Consider the following 24,317-nt stretch of genomic DNA (forward strand, 5'->3'; position numbering starts at 1 on the left):
TGCTGTACTGCGTACCTAGGTATATATAGAACGAAATGACAATTATTAGATAAGTATTATTCCTATTTTGATCCTAACTTATTTTATTCATAAAGTAGCAATGCTCAATTCATAGTTATTTCGGTGCATGCATTTTTATCCTAGCGCTTAGTAAATATATATTCTGGATGCAACTCAGTTTCTTATCTCTTTCTTATATATACTAACTACCCAAGACTTAGTTATACTTTGTATAGAACAATACAGCCCTTCACGATATATATATTTAATCGAAAACCCATACCGGTGGAAATGTACGCCAATGATCAATGCTCCTTAGGGATCTCTCCTCTTCTCTTATTTCCCTTAACACCAGCACCAACCTCCTGCTATCAGTTCAGTAGTATGTCCATAGTTGCCCAACAACAAAACACCAGAACCTACCCCCCAGCAACAGGAAGCTCCAAATCGACCACCCACGGCGCATTTCTCGCCTGATAATTGACCGTCATAATACTCCCATTAACAAAAAGCGTCTCCTCCCCAACCCGCAGCGGCCGATCCGCTCCGGCACTAACATCATAAAACGCGCCCCGATTCTCCAGCATCTCCTCCGCATCCGTCGGCACATCTTCAAGCTTGACACCACCGCCACCCGCCTCATCATCCCACACCCCACGCTGCGCACCCCACCCCTCATGAATATGACCGAAGAGATGCAGTCGCGGCTTCGCGCGCCACGCCGCTCGGAGGAGATGTTCACATCCAACTTTCAAATCAGGCGGGACCTGATCCAGGACTCCGGCGGGCGGGCCGTGGGTTAGTAGGATGTCGATGGCGGGGTAATCCGGGATTGGATTTTGGGGTTGTGTCTGTGTAGCGGGGGCGGGGTTATAGCGGTCTTGGTCGCGGGGATACCCGAATGCCCAGTTGTAGAATTCCGGTTGGTATGGAGATGCATAGAGAGTGAATGTTGCGCCTGTTGAGAGGGTGAAGGTATGGATTCCTTCTTCTAGGTAAATTATTCCTGCTTTTTGGGCGGCTTCGCTTGTCCAGAGGGATTTTATAGAGCGGACATATTCCTTTAGGGAGTCTGTGTTTGGGCTTTTGGTTGAGGAGGTGCGTAGGGTTGTTTGGAGGTTGTCGTCTGATAGCAGAATGGATTCTTCGCCTAGTTTTTCTGGGCGCTTATGGCGGGTGTAGCCGAAGGTTGTGAAGTATTCTTCGTCTAGGGTGATGTCGTGGTTTCCTGCTATTACGAGCTTGAGTTCTGCGTCGGCGTCGGCGAGCATGGCGATCATTGCTTCGTGCTCGACGCGGTACCCCACTTTTGTGAGGTCGCCGGCGTGGAGGAGGATGTTTGCTTTTGGGAGGGGGTAGCGGTAGGCATAGTCGGTTTTTTGGGGTGGGTGTGGAGTGCTTGTATGGGTGTCTGATATCATGCAGACGCGGGTTTTGATGGTAGACATGTTTGGTGTTTGAGGGAAGGTTGGGCTGTGGGGGAGAGATGGATAAGCATGAGAGCTCGGGCCCGGGAGGCACCCCGGAGATCACTCCAAGGTTCAACGCACTTACAAAAGAAGCATTAGAAATTCTATAAGAAAATATGAATTGAAATTTCATACTACATGGTACTTGTATGTTAATCACCTGTCTTAGTCCAAGTACGTCGTGCCACAGCTTGTCGACAATAGACGGTACTCTACTCCGTATACTGGTATATCCTCACTACGCAATCTCACTACGCAAGGAAGGCAATTACCAGCGAAGAGATGAAACTAGGAACAATTCCCATGGATTTGACGGCTCAGAGCTCTACAGACAAATTGCATCCTGTGGATGCTCTGATCATGACATAGCTGAAACTCCGATCCACCCGTTGCAACAACCGAATATTTTATTTTTTCGTTTACTTGCGGATAGCCTTCTGGTAGAAAGCAAGCTCCTCACCCTCCAGAATGTAACCGTCACAGCGGCCGGACTGGCCGGGGCGCGAGGCAACAACGGCGAACAGACGACCGGACTCGAACTGGCGCTCGATAGCGGACTCAGTCTTACCGGAGTCAGCGAAGCGGGCAGCCTGCTTCTTGGCGACGGAGGCGGACTTCTTCTCCTCGGTAGCCTCAGTCTTCTGCTGGCGTCTACGGCCGATGGGCTGACCGTAGTGAGCCTCGTACCACTGACGGAAGGGGGCAGCGTCAATCTGGACAACGGCGGACTTGGTCAGGGTGTTTGTGCGGACCAGCTCGTTGTTGGAGGGGTGGAAGGACACTCCAATGACACGGGTCTTGCGGGAGATACCCTCGGAGCCCCACGAGAAGTTACCGGACTCGAGACGGAGACCACGGAACTTCTGGTTGCCACCACGGGTGCGGACAAGGTGGATGCGCTTGGTGCCAATACGGGTGTTGGCGGGCTGGCGGCCCTTCTCGAACGCTCTGTAGGACAAAGACATGTAAGAATCTGTGCAACTGGTATATCGAATCCTTTTTTCTTCTTCTCTCCTTCCAAAAGAAACATTCGACCTCATTCTGGGTTGATATAATCGTACCTCTTCTTGCGGTAGTGAGCGCGCTTGGCACCAGTGGCGCTGCGCTTGTGGCGAGAATCCCGAGAAATACCCATGTTTGCGATTGATGGAGGGGTCTAAGTCGACGGACACAAGTTAGATATTGTTGATTGTGGACCTTCAACAAGATTTCTTTTTTTTTTCTTCCTTTCAATCCTTCTGTTTCGTCGCGAGCGCCGTACAATATCAATCTTCAAATATCGAATAGCTTGGCGACAGTGGTTGTGGAGTGGTTGAGTGACCGTTGAAAGCGAGACAGGATCGAAAGTTGATGTGGAGGAATTGAATACCGATGATCGAAATTGATGGGCGCAGCGAGCGAAACAGAATTTTTCGAAAGAAACCTTGCAGGAGTTGAGATAGCCCGATAACTCACCTCTAAATGTGCAGCCCTTCACCAGAAACACAGATTAGTTGTCGTAGGGTTGTCGTGGGAGTTTGAGGTCGTGGAGTCGCTGAATTTCGCAGGGCGCACTGTGTCGCTCGCTTGTGTAGTGCCCTAACTGACACTAGGCCAAATTGGGATTAGCGGCTCCAGTCACTGGACCGGTCACTGGATCAGTCAGGTGATGTTCTGTGGCTGACTCAGTATAGAGTCACGTGATACTACGTTGATCCATGATCTGGAAGGGGCTATCGTACCCGATCTGAACATTCAAGCCATTTACATCCTAACGTTATACAGCATTGAACCTTCAATCGTGTCAATTTCCAGTCCTTGAGACCTGATATCCATACAAATACAAATGATTGACTCTCCGCCAGTAATTGCACCCGTCACCATTGGCTGCTTAATGCTACCCTCTACTGGCTCTTGCCGTTCTTCGCCTTCTGCTCCTTAACGAACTGCTTAATGCGCGAGAACGAACCGTATCCCTCAACGAAACACGACGCAACCCACTTCCACCACAATCCCGACAGAACAGGCACATTCAGGGGCTTCAACTGAGTCACAACCAGCGCGACGGTCTCGATGATATGAATACCCACGACGTACGGCTGGAGAATGCAGACGAGACGCGGAAACCAGGGTACACGCTGGAGCTCCAAGTACTCGTAGAGATCCGAGCCAGGCTGCAGGTTGCTGCGCTGGAAGCAGGTGACGTAGAACAACGCACACAGCACAAAGATGACAGCCTGGATACCGCGCGGGGCACGGTACTCTGTGAGTGTAATCTCGCTGCGGCCCAGACGCTTCAGGCTTTCCTTGTGCATGGCGACCATTCGGCCGCGTGCCTCCGAGTAATTCTTCATCGCGGGTTCAATGGGGACGCTGTAGCGGGTACCATGAGCGGTGATGATCAGGTTTGAGGTGCTGAGTTCTTCCAGGTGGGCGTTTTTGGCTTGGGTGGATGTGATACCGCAGTAGGCTTGTAGGAATAGTATGAGAGACTCTTGGTGGTCGGCGTTCATGTGCTTGATGATGAAGTCTTTGGACGACATGGTGGCGGTTGTATTGGGAGAGGTGTACAGGCTGGATTCGTGCGAAACCAGTGAAACAATTGGGATTTGAACCGAGTACAGAATAACACCCCGTACGAAGTCAGAGGGGAGTTGGTAACACAACGAGCCAGTAGAAAATCAGTGCCAAGACCGGGGCCTCGGCTTCACAGTTTCCGCAGTGTCTGACACTTTACTCCGTACACACACTACACCTCACTAACACCACTATTGCACTACTGCACTTCAAGAAAAATGAATTCAACTCCATTGTGATTGCTTAAGGAATATACATAGCAGTATACACTCCGGTGTATCGCATCCCCTTGGCCCTGCACGCCGACCAGGAAAACCATTGCAAAAGAAAAAGAAAAAGACCCTGAACAGACAAATGGAATATTAAATCAAAAACATGGCTCTATGGAAAGCAGCATCGAAGCAATTGAAGCATTGAAAAGGATCACTCGTGACGACGTTGGATCTTCGTGATAGGACTGGCAATGGAACCAGACTGGGGGTAATGGGTGATCAAGCCCTGTTGTTGATAAAACGCGATCAACTCCTAATTCGGTCTTTGAGCAGACATTCTCCAAAGGGTTCGGGGGAGGGATTGCATGCCTCAGTTATTACTTACATAAGAGCTATGGTGAGGTCTCCGTGAATGCGTGCCTTGAGCTCGACCTCGATTTCCAGATTCAGTTCCAATCTCAACTTCATGCCTTCCTCGTCCAGCATTGATTTCTCTTCCTTATGGAGGACGTCCATGCCTCCGGAGGGCTTGAAATCTGAATTTTCATTCGAGTAGGGCTGCACGGCTTCGTCATCGGAGTATTCGTACTCGTCTGAGCCGTAGTCATCTTCGTCCGTGTATTCGTCGGAGTCGTATTCTTGAACGGGTTGTTTCTGTTTCTGCAGTGGCTTCTTCTGCAATTGTTTCTTCTTCTGGGCCTTTGTTTGTGGTACTTCCTCCTCCTCATCGGTGTAGTCGTCGGCGCTGTCATAGTCTTCACCATCGGAGAGGTCCTCTTGCACGGGGAGCTTCTTGGGCTGTTGCTTGGTCTTTTCAAGGGTTGCCATAATGGATGTGATGGACTAGATTATAGAGTATGGAGTATGGAGTATAGAGGTAGGAAGAATATGATTTCAAAAGAAGAAAAAGGTATAAAAGTAGAAGGATATCCTAAACATAAACCAAAAAGGGAAGAAAGGGACGATATGATATGATTCGACATGGAAGGGTAAACGGCGACATCATATCAAGTGCGGGATATGACGTTGGAGGCTGCTCCTCTCCAACTTCTCTCCAACTGCACGACCGTCATTGTCAAAGGACAATATCTGGCTAGACCTGTCACAACGGTCGTGTCCACAGCGAAAAGTCTACAGTAAATATCCGGAATCTCCCAAGTGACCAATTGGATATCCGCCTCGTCCCGTCACGATCCGTGGAAACAGAGGGAGACTCGTGGCCTGAACCAAAAGGAAAAAAACCAGGAACAAGTAAAACTGCTTGGCATTTATCAATCTCATTGGCTGACTCGTCTCGTCTATACAGGCAATTTGCAATTTGCTGTGAAGAACTTGACGTTGGGTTGCGTCATATCATTTCCCACAGGGTCTTACGTCTACTTAATCTATTTATGTGGAGAACGTCAATGCACCAAATTCACCGATATCCAGTCTGATTGGCGCGTGAAACTCGGTGGCCACTATTATTTTCCGATGGAAATGTTATACAAAGTACAAGGTTACTCCATATGCGCTCCACGTCTTGATCCTTGTCCCGGACGTCATACTTTTTCCAATTATAGGATTCCCCAGCCCGTCATTTATGTAGTATCTCCTGAACCAGACTCTCTCAGCCCGACGTCTGGCACCGATGGACCCCCAAACCACAGCAGCGTTTCCATCTGACGTCGGAGGCGGCTAGATTCTGTTTACAAGGCCCGGTTTTATTCAAGCCTAGTGGCCCCTCTGATGATATAAACGGTTGGATAATCTACATCATTACACTATACGCACGATTACATAGTAATTCATTTATCCCGTTTCTGACGCATTGTCCTTCCATATCTCGTTCTCGAATCAATTCATATTCCCCTCATTCCCCCGCCTGAACAACCTTCTTCTTTTATTTCCAATATGTCCGACCAAGAACAACCACCCACTCCCAATCCCGACTCAACAACCACAACCCCCAACAAACCCAAACGTGCCCCTCCTAAGCTAGGCAAAAAGTCTCCCGCCAAACAAGAACAAACCCCTCCATCATCGGAACAAGACCAGGACCAGGACAAGCAACCTAAAGAAGACGAGTCCAAGCCCGAAGAACCCGCCAAACAACAAGAACCAGACTCAGAACCTGAGCCAGAGCCCGAACAACAAGAAGACGAACCCGAGCCAGAACCTGAAACAGAACCCCAACCCAAGCCCGAACGTCGTCGTCGCAGACCTCGTCCCCGTCCCCAAGAATCAGATACCGAATCCATCGCCCGCAGCGAAATGGAGCCAGAGCCTAGACCCCAGCGTCGCGTCCGTCGCCAGCGCCAGCCACAACAGCAACAACAAAACGGCAGTCCGCTCGGCGGGCTTCCGGGCGTTGGTGGCGTAGACCAGGCCGGCCAGCTCGTGCAGAACACAGCCGGTAATGCCCTGAACGGGGTGACTGGTAGTGCGGGCAAGGCTGTTGGCGGTATTCTCGGTGGTGGCGAGGATAAGAAGGAAGATGATGGTGGTCGTGATGAGCAGCTTCGTTTGCGGTTGGACTTGAATCTGGATATTGAGGTTCAGCTCAAGGCGAAGATTCATGGTGATTTGACGATTGGTTTGCTGTTAGTATTCCCCTTTTTCTTAATCCCATTCTAACCCTTCCCCTTCCCCTTCCCCTTCCCCCGTGGTTCTAACTTGACTCCATATTTTCTGTTGGTGCATTTCACTGACTGACGATCTAGTAATTAATCTTGCCGCTCTTCAGCAAATAGAAAAGAGTATATACCTCACTTCTATATCTGCTTATCCTATCTCATCTCGATGAATACCCGGAGCCCTGTACCGGTGATCGGGTGTGTCTAGGATACCTTCAATGACTTGTTTATGGGTTATGTTACGGTGATGCACGATGCATGGGTTGATTTTTATTTTTCATGTCTATTTCCTTTCTATCTTCTTTTTTCTGGTCATTTTTGTCTGCAGCTAGGTTATCTCCCTAGATCTGGCCTCAACTGTCCTGGTGTCTTTGCGGTGTACAGTACCTTTAGCCTTTAGTCTTATAAAGTATCTGGGTCTGGAGAATTGGAATAATGAACTAGGCTTCTGTGTTTATTCCTCTTCAATGCGATGTGTAGGTTGAAAGTAGTATGAGTAAAGATCAAAAGTAGGGAAAGGGAATTTCCAGACCTTGCACAGAAAGACTCGGGACGTCATTCAGGCGTCCATTTCTGTAAAAAGGAAGTCGGACAGGTGTAACTATTCTCATACTTGATTGAAGCCATTAGACAGATATGTGCATTAGGACACTCTCGACAGCCCATCTAGTGATCTATTATCATTTATGCAAAGAATCCAATCCCATGAGAAAACCAAACGAAGTAAAGAAAAAAATAAGTACAAAAAAGTAATCAACATAACAATTGACAAATGGAGAAGAAAAGAATAAGTAGGATGCCCAACCCGTATATGACCTCTTCTCTTTGTTTATGCTGAGGATATATGAACCGATCTAACCCAAAAAAAAAACAGCAAACAGCCAACTCTTAGTATCACGAGACCATCCCATCATACCATACTCTACAGGCCCGCAACATACATTAGTCCATATCCAAGAGTGACAACAATCACAAAGGACATGAGACTGGCGGGGATGCCGCGAGTGAGGAAATGGCGGACTTGGAGATATCGCTGGCCTGTTTGGGGGACTTCGGTCATGATAGCAGCTAAAAGGAACAAGTTAGCAAGATAGCTCAATACAAGTGAGCTGGAGGAAAAGAGGAACATACTCATATTAGGGAATCCACTCGTGGGCAAACCCATCGCAACAGAGCACATCAATGCACTGGCCATGACCAACAAGTTGGGGTGAGGGTTTTCCATGCTGACACCGATCTGGCGGACGAGCGGGAGGATGATAAGAGCAGCGACGGTGTGCGAGATGAAGGTTGCCATGACAAGGATGAGAGAACAGAAGACCAAGAGAACGCTGTATAGACTGAGGTTCTCAACGCGGGCGGTGATTCCCATTGCGATTGTGTGCAACAAGCCGGATGAGGTGACGGCCTTGCCAAGGCACAGACCACCGGCGGCGAGAATGATGATTGTCCAGAGGAAGTTGTTGAAGTCTTCTTTGTTGAGGATGCCGGTGCCGAAGAAGAGGACGAGAGGGATGATGGCGATGACACCCATGTCGCCGAATATGTGTTCGAGCTGGTGGCTGAAGCACCAGAGGACGATTGTTAGGAGGGTGACGATGCTGATGAAGGACTGCATGCCGGTCCACCGGTCCTTGACGGGGCGGATGGGCATGACGGTTGCATTGCGGCCCGGGCGGAATGTTACCAGCAGCAGAACCCAGATGAGGAGAATGGAGATGATACAGACGGGGAGTGCGATGAAGAACCACGTGCCCCAGCTGATGTTCGGTTCCATGTTCTGCAGGGCAATGATGTTCTGGGGTGAGGCAATCGGGGACGCTGCACCACCGACATTGGCGGCTAATGCGATACCCAGCACGAGTGCCTTGGCGAAGTCTGACTCAGGAGGCATGTTGCGCAGCAAAGGCTGGATGATCGAGTAGCAGAGTACAGGAGAGGCAACATTACTGATCCACATGCTCAGGAACATGCTCACAAACATGTTGGTCAAGAGCATTACAGATGGCTTCGATCCAGCTTTGCTCAGCACGAACATGGCCATGCGCCGTGCAATATCGTACTTGGACAGCGCCGCTGCGATTGAGAATCCACCAAGAAGCAGCATAATTACAGGAGTCCACATCGCTGCGAACACCTTTCCAACTGATTCCTTGGGTCCCAATCGCATGGGAGGTTCCTCGTCTGACCGCATGATACCTAGAGTCACGACTAGGAATGGGATAAGAAGCGAAGTGACGAACAGCGGGATAGCCTATCACTCGATGTTAGCATTGAAAGTGAGCAAATAAACAAACAGTATCTCATACCTCAGTAGCCCACAAGATACTAACGAGGACCAGCATAGCCAAGCAGTTCTGCTCCTCGGGAGTTTCCATTATGTTTACGGAAAGCATTGCGCCGAAGAGGGCGATACTAAATACCAGCGTACCAAAGCTCAAGCTGCAGAGCCACAACGGGAACTGGAACCGACCAAGCGGCGTTGACATCTCCTGAGTGCGGATCTCGTTCTTATCACCCTGGCGCCGTGCAGTGGCCGGGTCCTCATCGCCACCCAGGAGGGTCCGGCGAATACCAACATTAGCGGCCTGCGCACGACGTTCGATCTCGATCATCTCACGCCAGACGGTATTCCGCTCCCAGACGACATGCTCACGAAGATGCAGACGCAGCTCGCGTCTAGCAAACTGCTTGTTGTTTTTCGTTACGATGCCTGCGTACACACCCTCCACGTTCTCAATGTGCCGATCGATCTCAGCCATGGTGCTATCGGTGAAAGGTGTCGCAGGATGGACGACGGAGGCGAGGTAGTCTCGACGAAGGCTGCGGTCCAGGGTTTTGTCATACTTCTTGAGGGCCTTGGCGAAACCAGTCTTGTTCAGCTCGATGAAGGAGCGAAGTTCGCAGAGTGAGACGTAGCATTCAACCAGGCGCTTCTTCAACGAAATACCAGTATTGTAAAGAGCGAGGAAATCCTCGTCGTTGAAGTGCGACTCGTGCGGTTCTCGGGTAGTCGACTGTCCAAAGTAGGAAGAGTCTACCATATCACCGTACTGGTCATCCGTGTTAGACTCGCCGTCGGTCGACTGCAGCAATCTCCGGCGCTGTGGGAGGGTCGTTGGGGACTGGGCGTCGTCGCTATCGCCAGCTTCTCCTTCATCGTCTGCCAGCGAGTCATTGCTCACAGCACTAGATCGCCGACGCGGAATCGAGGTACTACCGTTGCGGCGGGAGCTTGCCTTGATGATTGTCTCGCTGACGGGATCCATATTGAGACCGTCGGTCTCGGAAATATATAGATCGGCATCTTTTATGAGCTCATCCGCGAGTTCAAAAATCTCCGCCTCCTTCTTCTGATAGAAAGAACAGATCTTCTCCATCTCAACATCAAGAGCCCGTTTAAAGATCACATCCGGGTTACTCGGTTGAGCACCACCCAGAAGCGGAGCAGACTCTACATCTGTGGTGGCCGGTCCCTCAATGCGATTGACCTGTTTCTCAATGGTGTAGATCCTAGTCACGATGCAACGTTAGCACCCATTAAAACAATTATCCGAGCCAGTGCATCGATCCTGTGCAATGTGACACCAATTCAGATCCCCGAATCTGCATGTACACACAATCACATCCACACAGCCCAATGACTGAGACATAAGCGAACAACTTACAATTTCTTCAAATTGCTGTACGCGATGTAGTTCGAACTCCAATCGGGCACAGCATTAAACTGAACACTATGTGAGAACTTCATCTTGGTTTCGGAATCAGGATCGACGTTCCCTTGCGATGCGTTGTGAGCGCGACGTCGGAGAGCCTCAGCCCAGAACCGAAGGCGAGAGCCCTGAGGCTGGTCAAACTCTAATGTCTTCTCCTGCGGTTCTCCACCACCTGTATCAAAGTCCGCAAGCGGCTGCGAGTCGGCTGCAGGGTCAAACCGCCCAGCGCTATGTTGGTATTGGTCTGAGCGAGCAGTGCCAGATGCGCTTGTGGGAGCTGGGTGCGAGGTAGGGTTGTACTCGACAAGTTCAATGGAATCGGAGTGCGAGATAGGAGCCACCGTCGAGGGGGGTGGCCGGAGGGTAGTCGGCCTAGGTCATCCAAGGAGTAGAGAGAGGTGCACGACCGAGGAGAATGTAGGAGGGGCTCTATCGTGGGTGGGGGCGCGAAGAGGGTCGAAAAGTCCGGGTCAGCTGGAGCTTAGTGTTGCACTGGGCAATGGTCAAGTCGGCAATGATATAACGCGGCGCTCCACTGATCGGAGATGTATCGTGTATCTGGTTGGAATCTACTCCGAGGCTGTAGATATGTAAAATAGCGAACGTATTGGCCTTTTTTTCTCGTCCAACTCCAGAAACAGTTGCGCTCGAGCTAAGCTGTATGTTAGGTAAGCGTGCTGCTTGGCCAGGGGCGGCCTATCAGACAATGTTCTATACAAAGCACTAGGAAGCTATCACAGAGAGCAAGACGAAGTTAATGTATAGAAGCAATCGATATGCAAGGTCTGCAAATAAGTTTGATTCAGGGCAGGTGGCCTCCAATTATCGAAGATGTAACACCAGGGATTAAGCCACCATACCTATATAGGACAATGATAGGACAATGATATTGAAGGATCATAAGCCAAATTAAAAACTCCGTATATGTCAAGCTCCAGGGGTTAACATTTTTGGAGTAGTTGTCTCAGAAAATTCAATAAGCCCATGAAGAATAAGAGTCAATTTTTTTTTGACCAGACTATATAAATGTACATATGCAGAAGTGCTCAGAGATACAAGACAAACCCCAAAACCCAGATAGAAGAAATACAAGGCGATAAGGCCAATTTAGCGACGAACGTTAGTATTCAAGTTCGCACGACCAGAGATACCAATCTTGTGCTGCTGGTCCCTCTTCTCCCAGACACCGCTACGACCCTCAGCAACGGACACCACCTCAGCTGCAACACGATTCGCAAACAGCGCGTCGCGTCGCTTTTCCGACGCATCAAGAATCCACTTGATCGCAGTACGACGGCGCTGGCGCAGAGTCAGCGGGTGGGGGATCTGCACGGCAGTACCACCACCAGCGATACCCTTCTGCTGACGAATTCGGAAGAGAGGCGCCACGGAGTCGACGACGAGAGTGAGGTAGAGGACGGGGTCGAGGGGGAGCTGGGATGCAGGGGGAGCTCCTAGAAGACGGCGACGAGGGTTAATCTGAGGAGGAGAGGCGGTGCGGAGGTGATCCAGAACGAGAGCCATGTTCTAATATTCAGTTAGTTAATTTTCTCCACACATTCACACTAGACATAAACGGGGAAAAGAAAACCATACCTTCTGGGCCTTGGTCAATTTTCCACTCTCCATCATCATCTTAGTGAACTGATCCTGCATGGTATCGTAGCGCTTGCGGAAGTTCAACGTCTTCATGTCCTCGGGGACGGCAGGCGGATCAAACTTAAGCCCGGGGTTCTCCTCAAGAGCCTGACCCTGAACCTGCTCAATCATGCTAGCAAGAGCAGCAGCAGCCTCATCACTAGCGCCCTCGAGTCCAGGCACATTAGGAATAAGGTTAGCCTCGCTGTTAGGCTCGACGCCCTGCAGATCGTTCATGAGGCTCCGAGCGGAAGTCGAGAAAGAGCGCGAGCCACCAGACTTCTTCAATGCGTCACGCATAACCTTCGGCATGTGCTTCATAGCGTCCTTATCGCGGCTGAGGATCTGTTTCACGAAACACAGTTAACAACCATATCCAGCGATTTCGGCTTTCCCTCCCGCAAGACTGATCAAGCCCTCGGATTATGCATTCTTTCTCACCTCCTCAACAGGTGTCCCCTGATCCAACTCCGGAGTAGAAGGAATACCATCACAACGCTTTTCCTTATCCATGATTCTAGAGATCTCGTTGGCCTCCTCAGTCACATCGGGCAGCTGATCGACCGTCGGGTAAGTCTGCTGATCGGGCTGGGGCTCGACCTTCTTCGAAGCATCGCGCGAGGAGTTCCATCGGCGCTGAATGGGTAGTGACTGGACGGCGCGGAATCGGACGGGGCTGGCGATGCTCCGGGGGGAGGACAGTGCGGGAGTGGTGGATTGGCGCAGGGCCGAGACGGCCTTGTTGGCTGTGAAGAGGTTGAGTCGAGGCGCCATGTTTGCGGTTGTGAGAATTGGCCCCTGTGCAATTATTGAAGGGGGGTTCAAGATTAATCGGCCTATTTTGGGAAGTTTGCGGTCTCGAGCAAATTTCCGGGATGGCTTAGTCAGCGCCAAGGATTTCGATGTGAGGTCATGAAATGTGCAATTCATGGAAACAGGATTGAGAGATCATGGATGCGGGTGGATAATTAGTCTGAGTTAGGATTAAAGAAGGACACTAAGCTTCCATTCACCTGCTTAGGTCAATGTGTGTGATATCACCAGAAAAGGTGATTTCGAGTTGTTTAGCGTAGATATATTTCCGCAAGGTATAGATGTCGATATAGAACGTACATCAATTGATTTGTTTTTAACAGCATATTTGACTAATTTTTCCGATTAATTTTATAAAGACTTATGGAGATATACCCGCGCATGCAATTTTGACTACCAATGTACTATAGACAAACAGTTTTGACATATAATACAAAACACGCTAGATGCCAATGCATCACTTAATCAAATGAACAAAAGAGAGACCTAGGTCTCACAGAGACGACCACCCCGACCACCCGAAAACAAAGCCCCAAACCCAAGCCATAACTTAGTTGGTAATATTATCAGGGTAGACGTAGAACGCCAAGGCAAGAATGATGTACATGCCGAGACACATACCACCCTCAAGGTAATTGGACTTTCCGTCCTGAATAAGTAGAGTAACAACCAACCCAGAAATAAAGAAAGCAACGGTCTCGAAAGTCTGGAAGTGCAGAGTCATCTCGATACCCATGATCCAGCCGAGGATAACCAAGAAGGGAGTGACAAACAGCGCAATCTGCAAGCTGCTACCAATAGCAACTCCGATCGCCAGGTCCATCTTATCCTTGTACGCAACCACAACGGCAGTAACGTGTTCCGCAGCATTACCCACAATCGGGATCAACACCAGTCCAATGAAGGTCTTGCTCATGCCTGTGGTCTTGACTAGGGGGTCGATAGCATCAACCAGGTAATCGGCGCAGATGGAGACGAGAACAGTCACGATGACGAGAACAACGGCCGCAGCCCAGGGGCTGAGGATGCGCTCCTCTTCCTCTTCCTCCTCCTCGGAGCCAGCGGTGTGCTCGGTATCGCTGCCATTCGTCTCTTCGAAGAGGTCGGAGTGTGAACCCAGCTGGAAGTAGAGGTACATGACGTAGATGATTAGGAGGATGATGGAGGTGCCGTGCGACAAGATGAGGATGTTATCCTGCGCAGCGCGGTCCGGGTCCGTGTGGCCACCCTTTCCGCCGTGCTTGGGTTCGGAGTTATTCGAGATTGCGGCGTAGAGAGTAGCAGGGATGATAAGCGAAGCAGACGCCACAGCCATGAGCGAGGACATAGTCGATGCTACGGTGGAGTTGAAAGACTGCTCGCGGTAGCGGAGTCCACCGACGAAGAAGCAGCAGCCGAGAACGAGCAGGATGTTAGACAAGATACTGCCCAGCATGCTGGCCTGGACGACGCGAATCTGGTTCTGTCTCAAGGCAATGATGCTGACCTAAGAAGAAACAAAGCGAATTAGTATTACATTCAACCCCGACATCTATCACCCGCTAGCATTGAGGGCATCAATTCGGGGTTAAGGAATGGCAATCTTACAATCAATTCAACAGCATTTCCAAAAGTGGCATTCATCAAGCCGCCAAGGGCCTGGCCCAGAGTAGCAGCCAGCTCCTCGGTAGCAAAGCTCAGCAGCGAAGCGAGGGGAACAATAGCAAAGAAATTGAGGATAAAGACAGTGGTTGAGTCCCATCCGAGGGCACCGGCAATGATGCCTAATGGCACGAAGATAAGCAGGACATTGACGTAGTCACGGACGACGGTCTTCCATGTCAGATGGACGACGTGCATTGGCCAGTGCACCCAGACGCGGGAATCCTTCGGGTGGTGGTGATGCTGTCCATGCTCGATGTGCTCATGAGGCTCGAGACCAGAGAAGGAGCCACGGTGTGCGCCAAGTAATCCTGTACGCTCATTGGCGTTCAGGGAGCCGTTGTTGCCAGAGCTCATTCTTCGGGGCCCAAAAGTGTGGCTTCGGAAGTGGGAGCGGAAGTTTGGGAGAGCTGTATATAGAAAAATTCCAGGAGTTAGTTTGGAGAATTATGTCCGTTGCCCGAACGGATGTGTGGGTATAAAATTTGAGGGACTTTCACAGAAAGTCGGAAAGGAGCGGATGAGAAGAATGGAAGAAGGGGATGGGAAGGGGAGGAGTATATCAACCCACACATAATGTGCTACCAAGCTTCTAAAGAGTTTGATAAATGAATAATTGGCGGGGTTGAGCCACTTTTCGTCTCTTTAGCGACTGTAACATGAGATTTCCGTGGAATCAAGGTTAGCACAGCCTTTCGATGTTAGGAGCATGAATGAGAAAAGTGGAGCGTGAGGTGGTGGCCAAGGTGGGTGTGGCCCAGTCAGTGGGGAGAGGAGCTTTGTGATGACGACCCACTAGCCTTGGGCATCCACATTATCGGAATAGAGGCATTTTGATTGGCTGTAGCTTAAAGCCAAGACCCTGCACTGCCACAATTCAAAAATCAAATGCACGGACGATGTGTTTCGGAGATCCATGGATGCTGACGACTTAGACTTTTCAAGGTTAGTACATATACAAAGAAGCTTGGAAGTTGGTCGGGAGAAATAAAATTATGTAGATTGGAACTATATAGCACATGGTATATTTCTTTAACACCAGTAAAAGGAGAACCCCAGTCCACATAACAAAAAAAAAGAAGAAGTTAAAAGCAAAGAATACATCAGGGTAGTAAGTCACATCAAGAAGTGAAAGAAAAAAAGTAAAATCAAAGGAAGGTCAAGACACAAAAAAACTAAAATAGAGGTATAAAGGATAGAATCGAAAAAGAAAAAAAGGAGGGGGGGGTATGATCATTACTCCTCCGGCAGCGCACCATTAGCTTTAAAATCCATCCGACTGCCTTTGCGACCAACACCCTTGAGCATACTGAAACGACGCAACACAGAGTCCCGCATCCCGGTATTATTATTATTGAGCACCGGGGACAGCGGGGCCGTTCCATTTGTAGTTGTCAGAGTCACCGCATTGCTGTCGCGTGTGACAGGTCGTGAATAATCGCGCGTGGACGGGAGGGTTGACCACCCACCACTGGAAGCGGGCGCAGCCCGGTCCGTGGCTGCACCGGTGGCAGTAGGGCCGCGGGGCTGGGAGCCAGCGCGACTGCGGCCGTCATTGGAGCGGGGGGCCGTGTCGCGGGAGACATTGTGCGCGTTCAATGAGGTCTGGGATTCAAGGGCAACGGACGGCGAGGAGCCATGCTTGTATGTCTTGTCGCCGCTGAAGAAGCTGCGGCGCCTCTCGCTTCGGCCACCGCGGGAGTGGCTAGTCGTGCGACTGTGGATCGTCGCCGCGTCGTCGTCGATGTTTTCGTCTTGTTCACCCACAATTTGGCCCTTGCTGTCGGATTGCTGGATTGTGAAAATGGAGTTCGTGGCGCCGTGGGATCGCTTGAAGGGGTTGATTATGCTGATCCGGTGACTGACGGATTGTCTGTCAGAGCGCTTGCGCGTGTGGGCATTGCCTCGCGTTGTGCGGTTTTGGTCTTGTTCCGGACTGACGATTCGCTGGATAGGTGGCATTCGGCGGTTGTCGCTCAAGGAGGGGGATTGGCGGGCTGTTTGTGTGGGTGTAGGTGATGAGTACTCCAGCGGAGCTGGGATGAGAGAACCTAGCTCGGGCTCGAAGACATCTTCAAAGCGTCGAAGTAGCTCAGCTTGGGTAGCTTGCTGAGCGGGACGCTGGTAAAGAGATAGTGCGTATTTGATAGCCAATGCGTGGTCAACAAGTGCAACGGAGAGCGCAGTTTCCATCGGGTCCACAGGATGTTGTGTTTGTACCTCTTCAGCGTCTTCATCAAATTCCTCGAGCAGCTTGTTCCTTGCCAGCTCCGCTTCGGATAGGAATACACGGTACGATGCCACACAGTTGGAGGTTGACGATCTGACCTCAAGCAGTGATTCCAAGGCTTCAGTCAGATTAGACAGGGTAGAGTCCTCACCCGACGCAGCACGGCGGCCAATAAGCTGAAGCTCCTGTGTCTTGCGCCACGTGCGCTCAATGGCAGTCTGCAGAGGCGATAGAGCAACCTCCTGAGCAGAAATAATTTCACTACGACGGAGGATATTTGGAAACGCTTCCGAGACAGTGAAAATGAGCTTTTCAACGAATTGCTCACGGACATCCGAGCTGCTCGTGTGTCGTCGCGAGGTAGCAGAGAAACGAGATGGATCTGAGATCAGCAAATGCTCGCGGACAGAGGATGGAACCTTAGGGCGCTGGTAGACAGGATGAGACACATCGCGGTATGCGCTGACGCCGCTGATCTGAAGGAACTGGCCTTCGTAGTCAGGAATCTCTCCAGTAGACATGACCTGCGCAGTAGGGTGTTCCCGCTGCATGCGATCCACGAAAGAGGCCATGCGTTCTGTCGGGGACGCCTCGAAGATGAACTCCTTATCGCGCAGCCCAGGAGGAAATCCGAGACCCTTATAGGCCACACGGAAGTAACGCGGGAATTGTTTGTTGCCCTTGGCGATGAAGTCGTAAATACGAGCAATGGAGCTTTGAGCTCGTGATAGCTTGGCGAAATCCATGGTCGTGTGCTCGTAGTGCGCTGCGAGCTCCTTGTAGCAAGCTAGCGCGGGGCCCCAGGCCATGGCATTTTCAAAGTTCTGGATAACGGAGAAGTACAAAGCCTCTCTTCGTTCGAATGCACTTTGAGGTGGGAATGCGGGTCTGAGCAGCTCCGGCAGAGGCTTGGTGAGGTCCCATTCGTAGAGATCGGCATGGAACTGAAGGGCAAGACCTGCTTCAGTGAAATTGCCTGCTGCAGCCTGAGCCTCGGCAAGTTCATGAACGTAACGAATAAAGATATCCTCGCGACCCATGTCCTTCATATATTCCATCAGTTTCAGAGCGTGTAGACTCTGGGTTGAAGCACCGCTCTGAGAAGCCACCAAAAGATCCAAGAGTTCATCGACTGTTCCGACAAGACTCTTGACAGCATTCGACAATAGATCATCGGATATAGTCTCAGTCTCGAACAGATCCAAGAGCTCACCGATGAAAATCTTCTGGCTAACGCTCTCATTCATCTGCTTGGACTTGAAGAGCGCATCTAGGCTAGAGATGATCTCCGTTTCAATAATGGAGATATCCTGGTTCAGATCCCATTCACTCAGAATCATCGTCTGCAGTATCTGAACAGCAACATGTCGCAGCCCCTCGTGTACACTGAGACATAGACCAATGATGGGAGGCACCAGGCCGGGAACATATTGGACCTGATAACCGCCCAGCTTCTTTAAATTGAAGCGCTCCCTCTCGTCGTCCGTGGTCTCCCAACCAATGGCTTCCCACGTGGACTGCAACAAGTCCGCACCTTGCTCGCGCACATCGCCAGCGATCTTCCAGACAGCGCGGCGCTTCTGTTCGGGGAAGGTCTCGAGCGCAAGAACATCGCTAGAGATCACCTTTAATAGAGTTGTGAAGAATGATTCCCACAGCTTAGTATCGAATGTATCGGCATCATCCGGTGCAGGAAGAAGTTTATCGATCAACAACACTGCAATATGTTCAAGACTTTTAATAGTCGCGCGGTGGTTGTACACATGGATACTGAACCAAGTTTCGGGATAAGCCTCGCAGTCGAGGATGGAGTTGTGGGCCTCAAGGGTCTGCGCAACAAATAGTGCAAGCTCCATTTCTTTCAACTTGGGAAGCTTGGGAGACGGGATCTTGGCAATGGCAGCCATGAGTGCAGACAGTTCAACCAAAGACTCATCGAAGCTTTGAGGCACCTTAGCAGTCTTCATCTGGAAGGGGAATGCCTTGCTGAAAAGCAAAGACAGATACTCCGTCTCATCTACTCCCTCGGTGGAGATAGCACAGTAAGAGGCCACAATGCTTGGCATGAATCCATAAAGCTGAGGGTCCGATTGACTGAGCAATTGAGCTACGATTGAGTTGCTTAGTCGCACTTGATCACGATACAGATCCGAGACGCCTGAGGTGGAACCCCAGTATGGAGCCAACCAGCCAATACAGCTGGAGATCAAGGTTCGTCGCTCATCGCCAGAAGCGAAAACCTCAAACAGGGTGTAGTTCTGGATAAGAACCAGCTTATAGAGAATCAACATGCCGGTGACATCCTTGCATGAATCCATGAAACTCAGAGCTATCATAATCATTTCATCCTTGCTCAGGACGTTGGAGAGCTCAGGTAGCCACGTGTGGAAATGTTGAACCACCAGTGTTTTGCTGCCCACCAAAGCCGGCGAGGAGTTTTTCATCAAAGTCTCCATAGACTTGAAAATGGTATGCATGTCTCTGTTGAAGGTGGATTGCACCGTGGTAATGCCAATACCTTCCTCTTTCGCCTTTTGCTGCTCGCGGGCCTTGATGATGAACTTCAACAGATGACGTCCCACTTTGAAGGCGGCGCGGAGATTGCGAGACTGCGTACCATCGGCCGCTGCGTTAAAGAGGCGCAGGTAGCTTCGAATGAGGCATAGAGTGACGAATGGGAAGTTGAACTGCTCATCAGTGTAGCGGTCGACCAGCGGGCCTAGGTTGTATCGTCGATCATGAACAATTCCCAGAACAGTGACTAGGTTGTTGAAAATCAAGTTCTCGTATTCTTCATTACCGGCGTTCTCGACCAGGATTCCGAACAGCGCGTCGAAGACGCCACTAAGTTGTTTGACAATCTCAATCTCGGGAACAAAGAGCACACGCTTCAGGGTATCTAAGACCTCGCCCACGGGCCGCTCTCGCCAGTTGAGAAGGCTCAGAATGACTTGATCCTGGGAGTACTCTGTGCTGCAAAGATGGGTTTCAAGGTGCAAAGTGGCTAATGGACCTGTCACAGCTTCATCTTTGGCGGATTCATTCTTGCCAAGCGCGCTCCATGGGAGGTTTAGATAAGCACCCTTTCCATTCTCAATGCTAGAAGTCTGCTTGTCATAGGCATGCAATAGCAGAGAATGACGCCCATCTCTAATGAAAGCCTGCTGGTCCCAAAGGGGCATCCAGGCAAGAGCAAAGGGAAATTCTGGTGCATCCGCAACACTCATCACCATGTGAGAGCCAGGGATCTGTTCCGTGGGGATCTTGAGGCGAATAGTTTGGTTCCAAGGCGTGCCGCGCTGGGCGATTGTAGTGCGCCATGCTGTGTTCGAAGTATTGGATGACGAAGGGAAGACACATTTGTCTATCCGTGCTCCTTTAGCATCACGCACTTCGAGGGTGAGTTGAAGATTGTGGAGCCCGCTGCTCGCCTGCAGAGGAATTTGACCAGCCTGTGGGTGAGACAGGAGAGCATCTGTGGGAAACACGGCTTGAGAGAGCGTCACGTAGATATCGGATCTTGGCTTCGTAGGAGCCTTGGAGAATCCGATGCGCTGTGTCTGTATCACATCGTGTAATATAGTGGGGTTCTGACGGATCAGGAACTCGGCGTCGGGACTAGCAAAGGGGCGCAGATGGAGGTGTAAACGTGCTGCAGGGTCGGCACGCACATACCGGCCGGTGGGACTAGGAAGTAAGGCGCGGATCAACTTGTCAAAGCCATCCGTCAGCCCCTCACCGTCTTCGCCGTCTCGACGGGGCGACCAAATATTGATCACCTGCTCAGCATCCTTCTCCTGTCGGAGAATCGGCGAGATCTCTAAGATTCCAACGCCAACAGTGCGGATCGCCGAGACCTCCTTCGTTGGAGTGGGCTGAGCGGTGGCTGGCTCTTTGGTGCTGGACGCACTGCTTGACGTTCGTGGAATGCCTTGGGTAGTGGACTTAGATGGTTGATCAAAGCTTGGTCCGCGTTGCTTGGGCGCCCACATCATGCTGCGTCGGGTTCTCAAACTGCCCTTGGATGAGGGCTGAATGCCCCCGTTTGCCGTGGCCTTGGTTGGGGTCGGACTTTCCCGTGAGATTGATGGCCTCGACACAGGGGTGGTATCAGTTGTGGACCGCGTCTCTGAGGCACGGACCCAAGCAACTAGATAGAGCTGCCGCCCATTCGCGGACCCATCTCCAATGTCTGTTGCAGCCAACTCGGTGAAAAGTGTCTTCAGTCTACTGCCTTGGCTCATGTTGACGAACTTATCAGGAGACGGAATATCTAAGCTAAAAGTCTCAGATAATGGACTGAGTGAACCGTCGTCCGATCGGGAAAATAGCTGGATTCCAATGGTCACTTGTCCCGGCGCATTGCCCGATACCGCGTTGATTTCCAGCAGCAAATGATGAAGGGCTGTAGCATCGGATGTCGGGGTGGGACGGGAGTCGAGCATACTCATCTCGGACTGCAGCTTTGCCAATTGGATAGCAGAGTCGTCACCCGTTAGCAAACGGCCTCTCTGCTCCGGATCGCGAACAATCACGTCCCCGCTAAGCATTTTGTTTGCCTTGACTAGTTTCCAGACTGTCTCGTCCCGCAATGCTTCCTTCTCCTTTCCAGTCAGAACATTGTGTAGTAATTGTCGTCTTGCAAAGTCCAGCTCTTGTACAATGTTTGACATTTGCTCCAACACATCATATCGGCGTGCCAAAAGCAGTTCGTGTAAATTAGTCGAATGCCATTCGCGCAGACACGATGCGATCTCATCGACTAGTGGCTCTGTGAGAGAAGTCGGGGTTTCATCACCGATCTTGAGCATTGGGACTGGGGCAGCAGGCTTGGGCGCATTTGGGTCGCGAGGAGTCAAGGAAACAGGTGTATGCGGGATGGAACCTGTCGGCCATCGTGGACTTGCCTGGTCTGACCCATCGTTCTTGTGAATAATAATCTGGGAGGGCTTCCCCTTTTTCGCAAAGACAACGTCCGACACCTCGCCGGCAGCTTGGAGGTCACTGATGGAATAAGCTAGACTATTTCGGGACATGTATTCTCCATCCCAGCCGGACAAGGTCAGTCGATCAACGCTTTTCCGATCGGAATTTAGCAGTGCTTTGTATCCATCGCCGTCGCCCAGCACCTCTCTAATCTCAACACAGTTCCGCGGGAAGATACCTGAGAACACACGAGCTTCGAGGGTTTGGCCTTTGGTGCTAGTCAAGCCGGCCAGCAGCGACGGCGGCGCGACCAGATAGCCTCGGCACCATTCACCGTCCGTGCCGCCTTGTTCAATTATGTAGAGCTCATCGCCAAGCTCCAATGGTAGATCTGCCGGAGAGGAAGGGTTGAAAGGGTATATGGCTACGGCAAAGGCGATGCGAGGCAGCGGCCGCCAGGGCATGGCTGTGTTGTGAATCGCCCGACGCGATTGGAGCTCGAGACACCCGATTTGAGGCGTGCCAGTCCCCGCAAATGGGTCTCCGATCGCAAGGTTCGCGGGAAGGGATTTTTTGGGATGTGGATCAGTTCGAGGAATGTTCGTTTCGGTTAATCGAAGGCCACATGTAGCGGGAGATCCAAGTGTGTCCCGGGGGGGGGGGAATAACGAGAGGAATGTGGGAAATTCGAGGAATGCGACAAGTAACGATCTAAAGTGACATGATTAGGGATGGACAATCGGGACCAAAGGAATTGTCGCCCTGTCGGAAAGCGAGGAAAGAGAACACCGAGAGTGTAGTGCTCTACACAAAAAGACACAAATGTCTGAAGTGTTGCAATCGAGAGTATCCGTGCCCCCCTTGAACGACATTTCGGTGGGGACCACCACTTGTTGGCGTGGGGAAGACACTCACCGTTTTAAAAAAATAGCACACAAGTTTAAAAAAAAAGAAAAAAGAAAATGAAGGGAATGGAAATATCTCCAGAGAGAGCTTGAAAGGAGGAAGAAGATTAAAATCGAAGATCGAAGATCACCCCCACATACCCATCTCTTAGGCCCAAAGCTGGGACTTCGGAGGATAACTGCCTTTACCTTGCTTCATTTGCCGTTAGACAGAATTTAAGATTACATTCTCCCAACATACAACATACATATATGCTTGCAAAAATCAATAATTGATGAACACAATTCATTCTCATTCGTCTGAAATGGTCCGCATCTACAACATACTGTGCAAATATGATAGATCCTAGCTGCTTCATACATAGTACTCTCTATACGGAGTACTCCGTGCCTACAACACCCCATACCCCTGAAACAATGTGAAGTCCCGAACGGTGGGTCAACATAGCCAATAAGAAGATCGAATCTCTGACAACCTATAAGAGAATACATAGTAAAAACCAAAAATGAAACATATGATTCAGTTTCAAAAGTAGGTAGTAAGAATACTCGGCCGCTTATGCCGCCTTGTGATTTCTTTTTTAGCGGGGTTTTCTATATACTTCGCGTAAGAGACTTTTCTATGTATGACCTTCAAATAGCTCATTTCTGTTCTGTCTCTAGGGTCTCTGCCATATCCTTCACTAGTAGTCTAGTAGCTGCCGGATATTTTGATACCTGTAAAAGTTCCATCGTATGGTTGGGTGCATATGCTTCAATATAGATAGTATTCAGTGGCTGGAACTGGATATGCAGTTGGATCGAGATTATATAAAGGCCTAGATCGGGCTTTTCGTGATGAAACATGCTATTCTATTTCATAGTCATATCTCTAGCTTGGCTCTTTGCTAGATTCAAACACCATTCACATGTTCCACCATACACATACGTACACTTCTTGGCCTTCCATTTCCGCTATAGTGGCCAGACCTTGCCGCCCTTTGCTCACTGAGCATCACCTGATAGTCACCTGAGTGCCCTGATCTCTGCCGTCCGCATCTTGAAAATATCTAACAGTTGTATTCGCATAATCTGCGTTATAACTGACACCGTTCCTCGTTGCTGAACGAAGAGGGGCTCTCATACCTCCCTTTGCACACAACGCCTCCAGTGCTGAGTCGTATGAAGGAAAATCCGGGGTGAGAAGCAAAGCCTGTGAAATGGTCGCTGAGGGGAGTGGGAAGCATTGGCTGGGCCGAAGCTGACCACCACGAAGACACCCATCCCCTGCTATTAGGATAAAACTATCTGGTGCTGAATTCACTCATGCGTGAGCGGCAATGTGGCCGATAGAATGACTAGGAGCGTCGAGAAAGTAAAAATACCCATCTCCAAAGTAGTCCATGTCATTAAAACATCCGATCTTGAATCTGTTCTCGGTGAAGCTGAGTTCTTCCAACTCACGGCTTTCAAAATCGCTTTCTCAGACTATTGATTGCTTGTTGGGCGGATATGGCGGCAAATTATGTTCCTTGAACCCCGGACCGACGACCAACTTGAGGTTGGTGTCGAAGTGACTTGGATCACCGATGTGATCGACGTGCTAGTGGCTCCACC

The 24,317-nt window shown here is 50.4% G+C and overlaps 7 protein-coding genes across 7 annotated transcripts; 1 reads left to right on the top strand and 6 right to left on the bottom strand.

The window, feature by feature from the left end:
* Positions 1–419: 419 nt before the first annotated feature.
* Positions 420–1,448, bottom strand: PEX2_071760 (metallophosphatase domain-containing protein; the record flags this gene model as incomplete). The annotated part of the gene is made up of 1 exon (XM_016744446.1): positions 420–1,448. The coding sequence occupies one exon, from the start codon at positions 1,446–1,448 to the stop codon at positions 420–422; it is 1,029 nt and encodes a 342-aa protein (XP_016597030.1).
* Positions 1,449–1,888: 440 nt separating this feature from the next.
* PEX2_071770 (40S ribosomal eS8 domain-containing protein) lies at positions 1,889–3,991 on the bottom strand (the record flags this gene model as incomplete). The annotated part of the gene is made up of 3 exons (XM_016744447.1): positions 1,889–2,417; positions 2,531–2,625; positions 3,431–3,991. 3 exons carry the CDS (start codon positions 3,989–3,991, stop codon positions 1,889–1,891), a joined length of 1,185 nt encoding a protein of 394 aa, XP_016597031.1.
* A 627-nt stretch (positions 3,992–4,618) lies between these two features.
* PEX2_071780 (uncharacterized protein) lies at positions 4,619–5,065 on the bottom strand (the record flags this gene model as incomplete). The annotated part of the gene is made up of 1 exon (XM_016744448.1): positions 4,619–5,065. The coding sequence occupies one exon, from the start codon at positions 5,063–5,065 to the stop codon at positions 4,619–4,621; it is 447 nt and encodes a 148-aa protein (XP_016597032.1).
* A 1,065-nt stretch (positions 5,066–6,130) lies between these two features.
* On the top strand, positions 6,131–6,853 carry PEX2_071790 (uncharacterized protein; the record flags this gene model as incomplete). The annotated part of the gene is made up of 1 exon (XM_016744449.1): positions 6,131–6,853. The coding sequence occupies one exon, from the start codon at positions 6,131–6,133 to the stop codon at positions 6,851–6,853; it is 723 nt and encodes a 240-aa protein (XP_016597033.1).
* Positions 6,854–7,774: 921 nt separating this feature from the next.
* PEX2_071800 (putative plasma membrane phosphate transporter Pho87) lies at positions 7,775–12,980 on the bottom strand (the record flags this gene model as incomplete). Its single annotated transcript, XM_016744450.1, has 8 exons — positions 7,775–7,920; positions 7,984–9,106; positions 9,162–10,365; positions 10,521–10,940; positions 11,142–11,148; positions 11,720–12,095; positions 12,165–12,551; positions 12,648–12,980. The coding sequence occupies 8 exons, from the start codon at positions 12,978–12,980 to the stop codon at positions 7,775–7,777; spliced, it is 3,996 nt and encodes a 1,331-aa protein (XP_016597034.1).
* A 589-nt stretch (positions 12,981–13,569) lies between these two features.
* PEX2_071810 (calcium/proton exchanger) lies at positions 13,570–15,017 on the bottom strand (the record flags this gene model as incomplete). Its single annotated transcript, XM_016744451.1, has 2 exons — positions 13,570–14,505; positions 14,607–15,017. 2 exons carry the CDS (start codon positions 15,015–15,017, stop codon positions 13,570–13,572), a joined length of 1,347 nt encoding a protein of 448 aa, XP_016597035.1.
* Positions 15,018–15,896: 879 nt separating this feature from the next.
* PEX2_071820 (guanine nucleotide exchange factor DCK1) lies at positions 15,897–22,280 on the bottom strand (the record flags this gene model as incomplete). Its single annotated transcript, XM_016744452.1, has 1 exon — positions 15,897–22,280. The coding sequence occupies one exon, from the start codon at positions 22,278–22,280 to the stop codon at positions 15,897–15,899; it is 6,384 nt and encodes a 2,127-aa protein (XP_016597036.1).
* Between the last annotated feature and the right edge of the window lie 2,037 nt (positions 22,281–24,317).

The sequence above is a fragment of the Penicillium expansum genome, assembly GCF_000769745.1.
Source record: "Penicillium expansum strain MD-8 chromosome Unknown contig238, whole genome shotgun sequence".
Taxonomy (NCBI): Eukaryota; Fungi; Ascomycota; class Eurotiomycetes; order Eurotiales; family Aspergillaceae; genus Penicillium; species Penicillium expansum.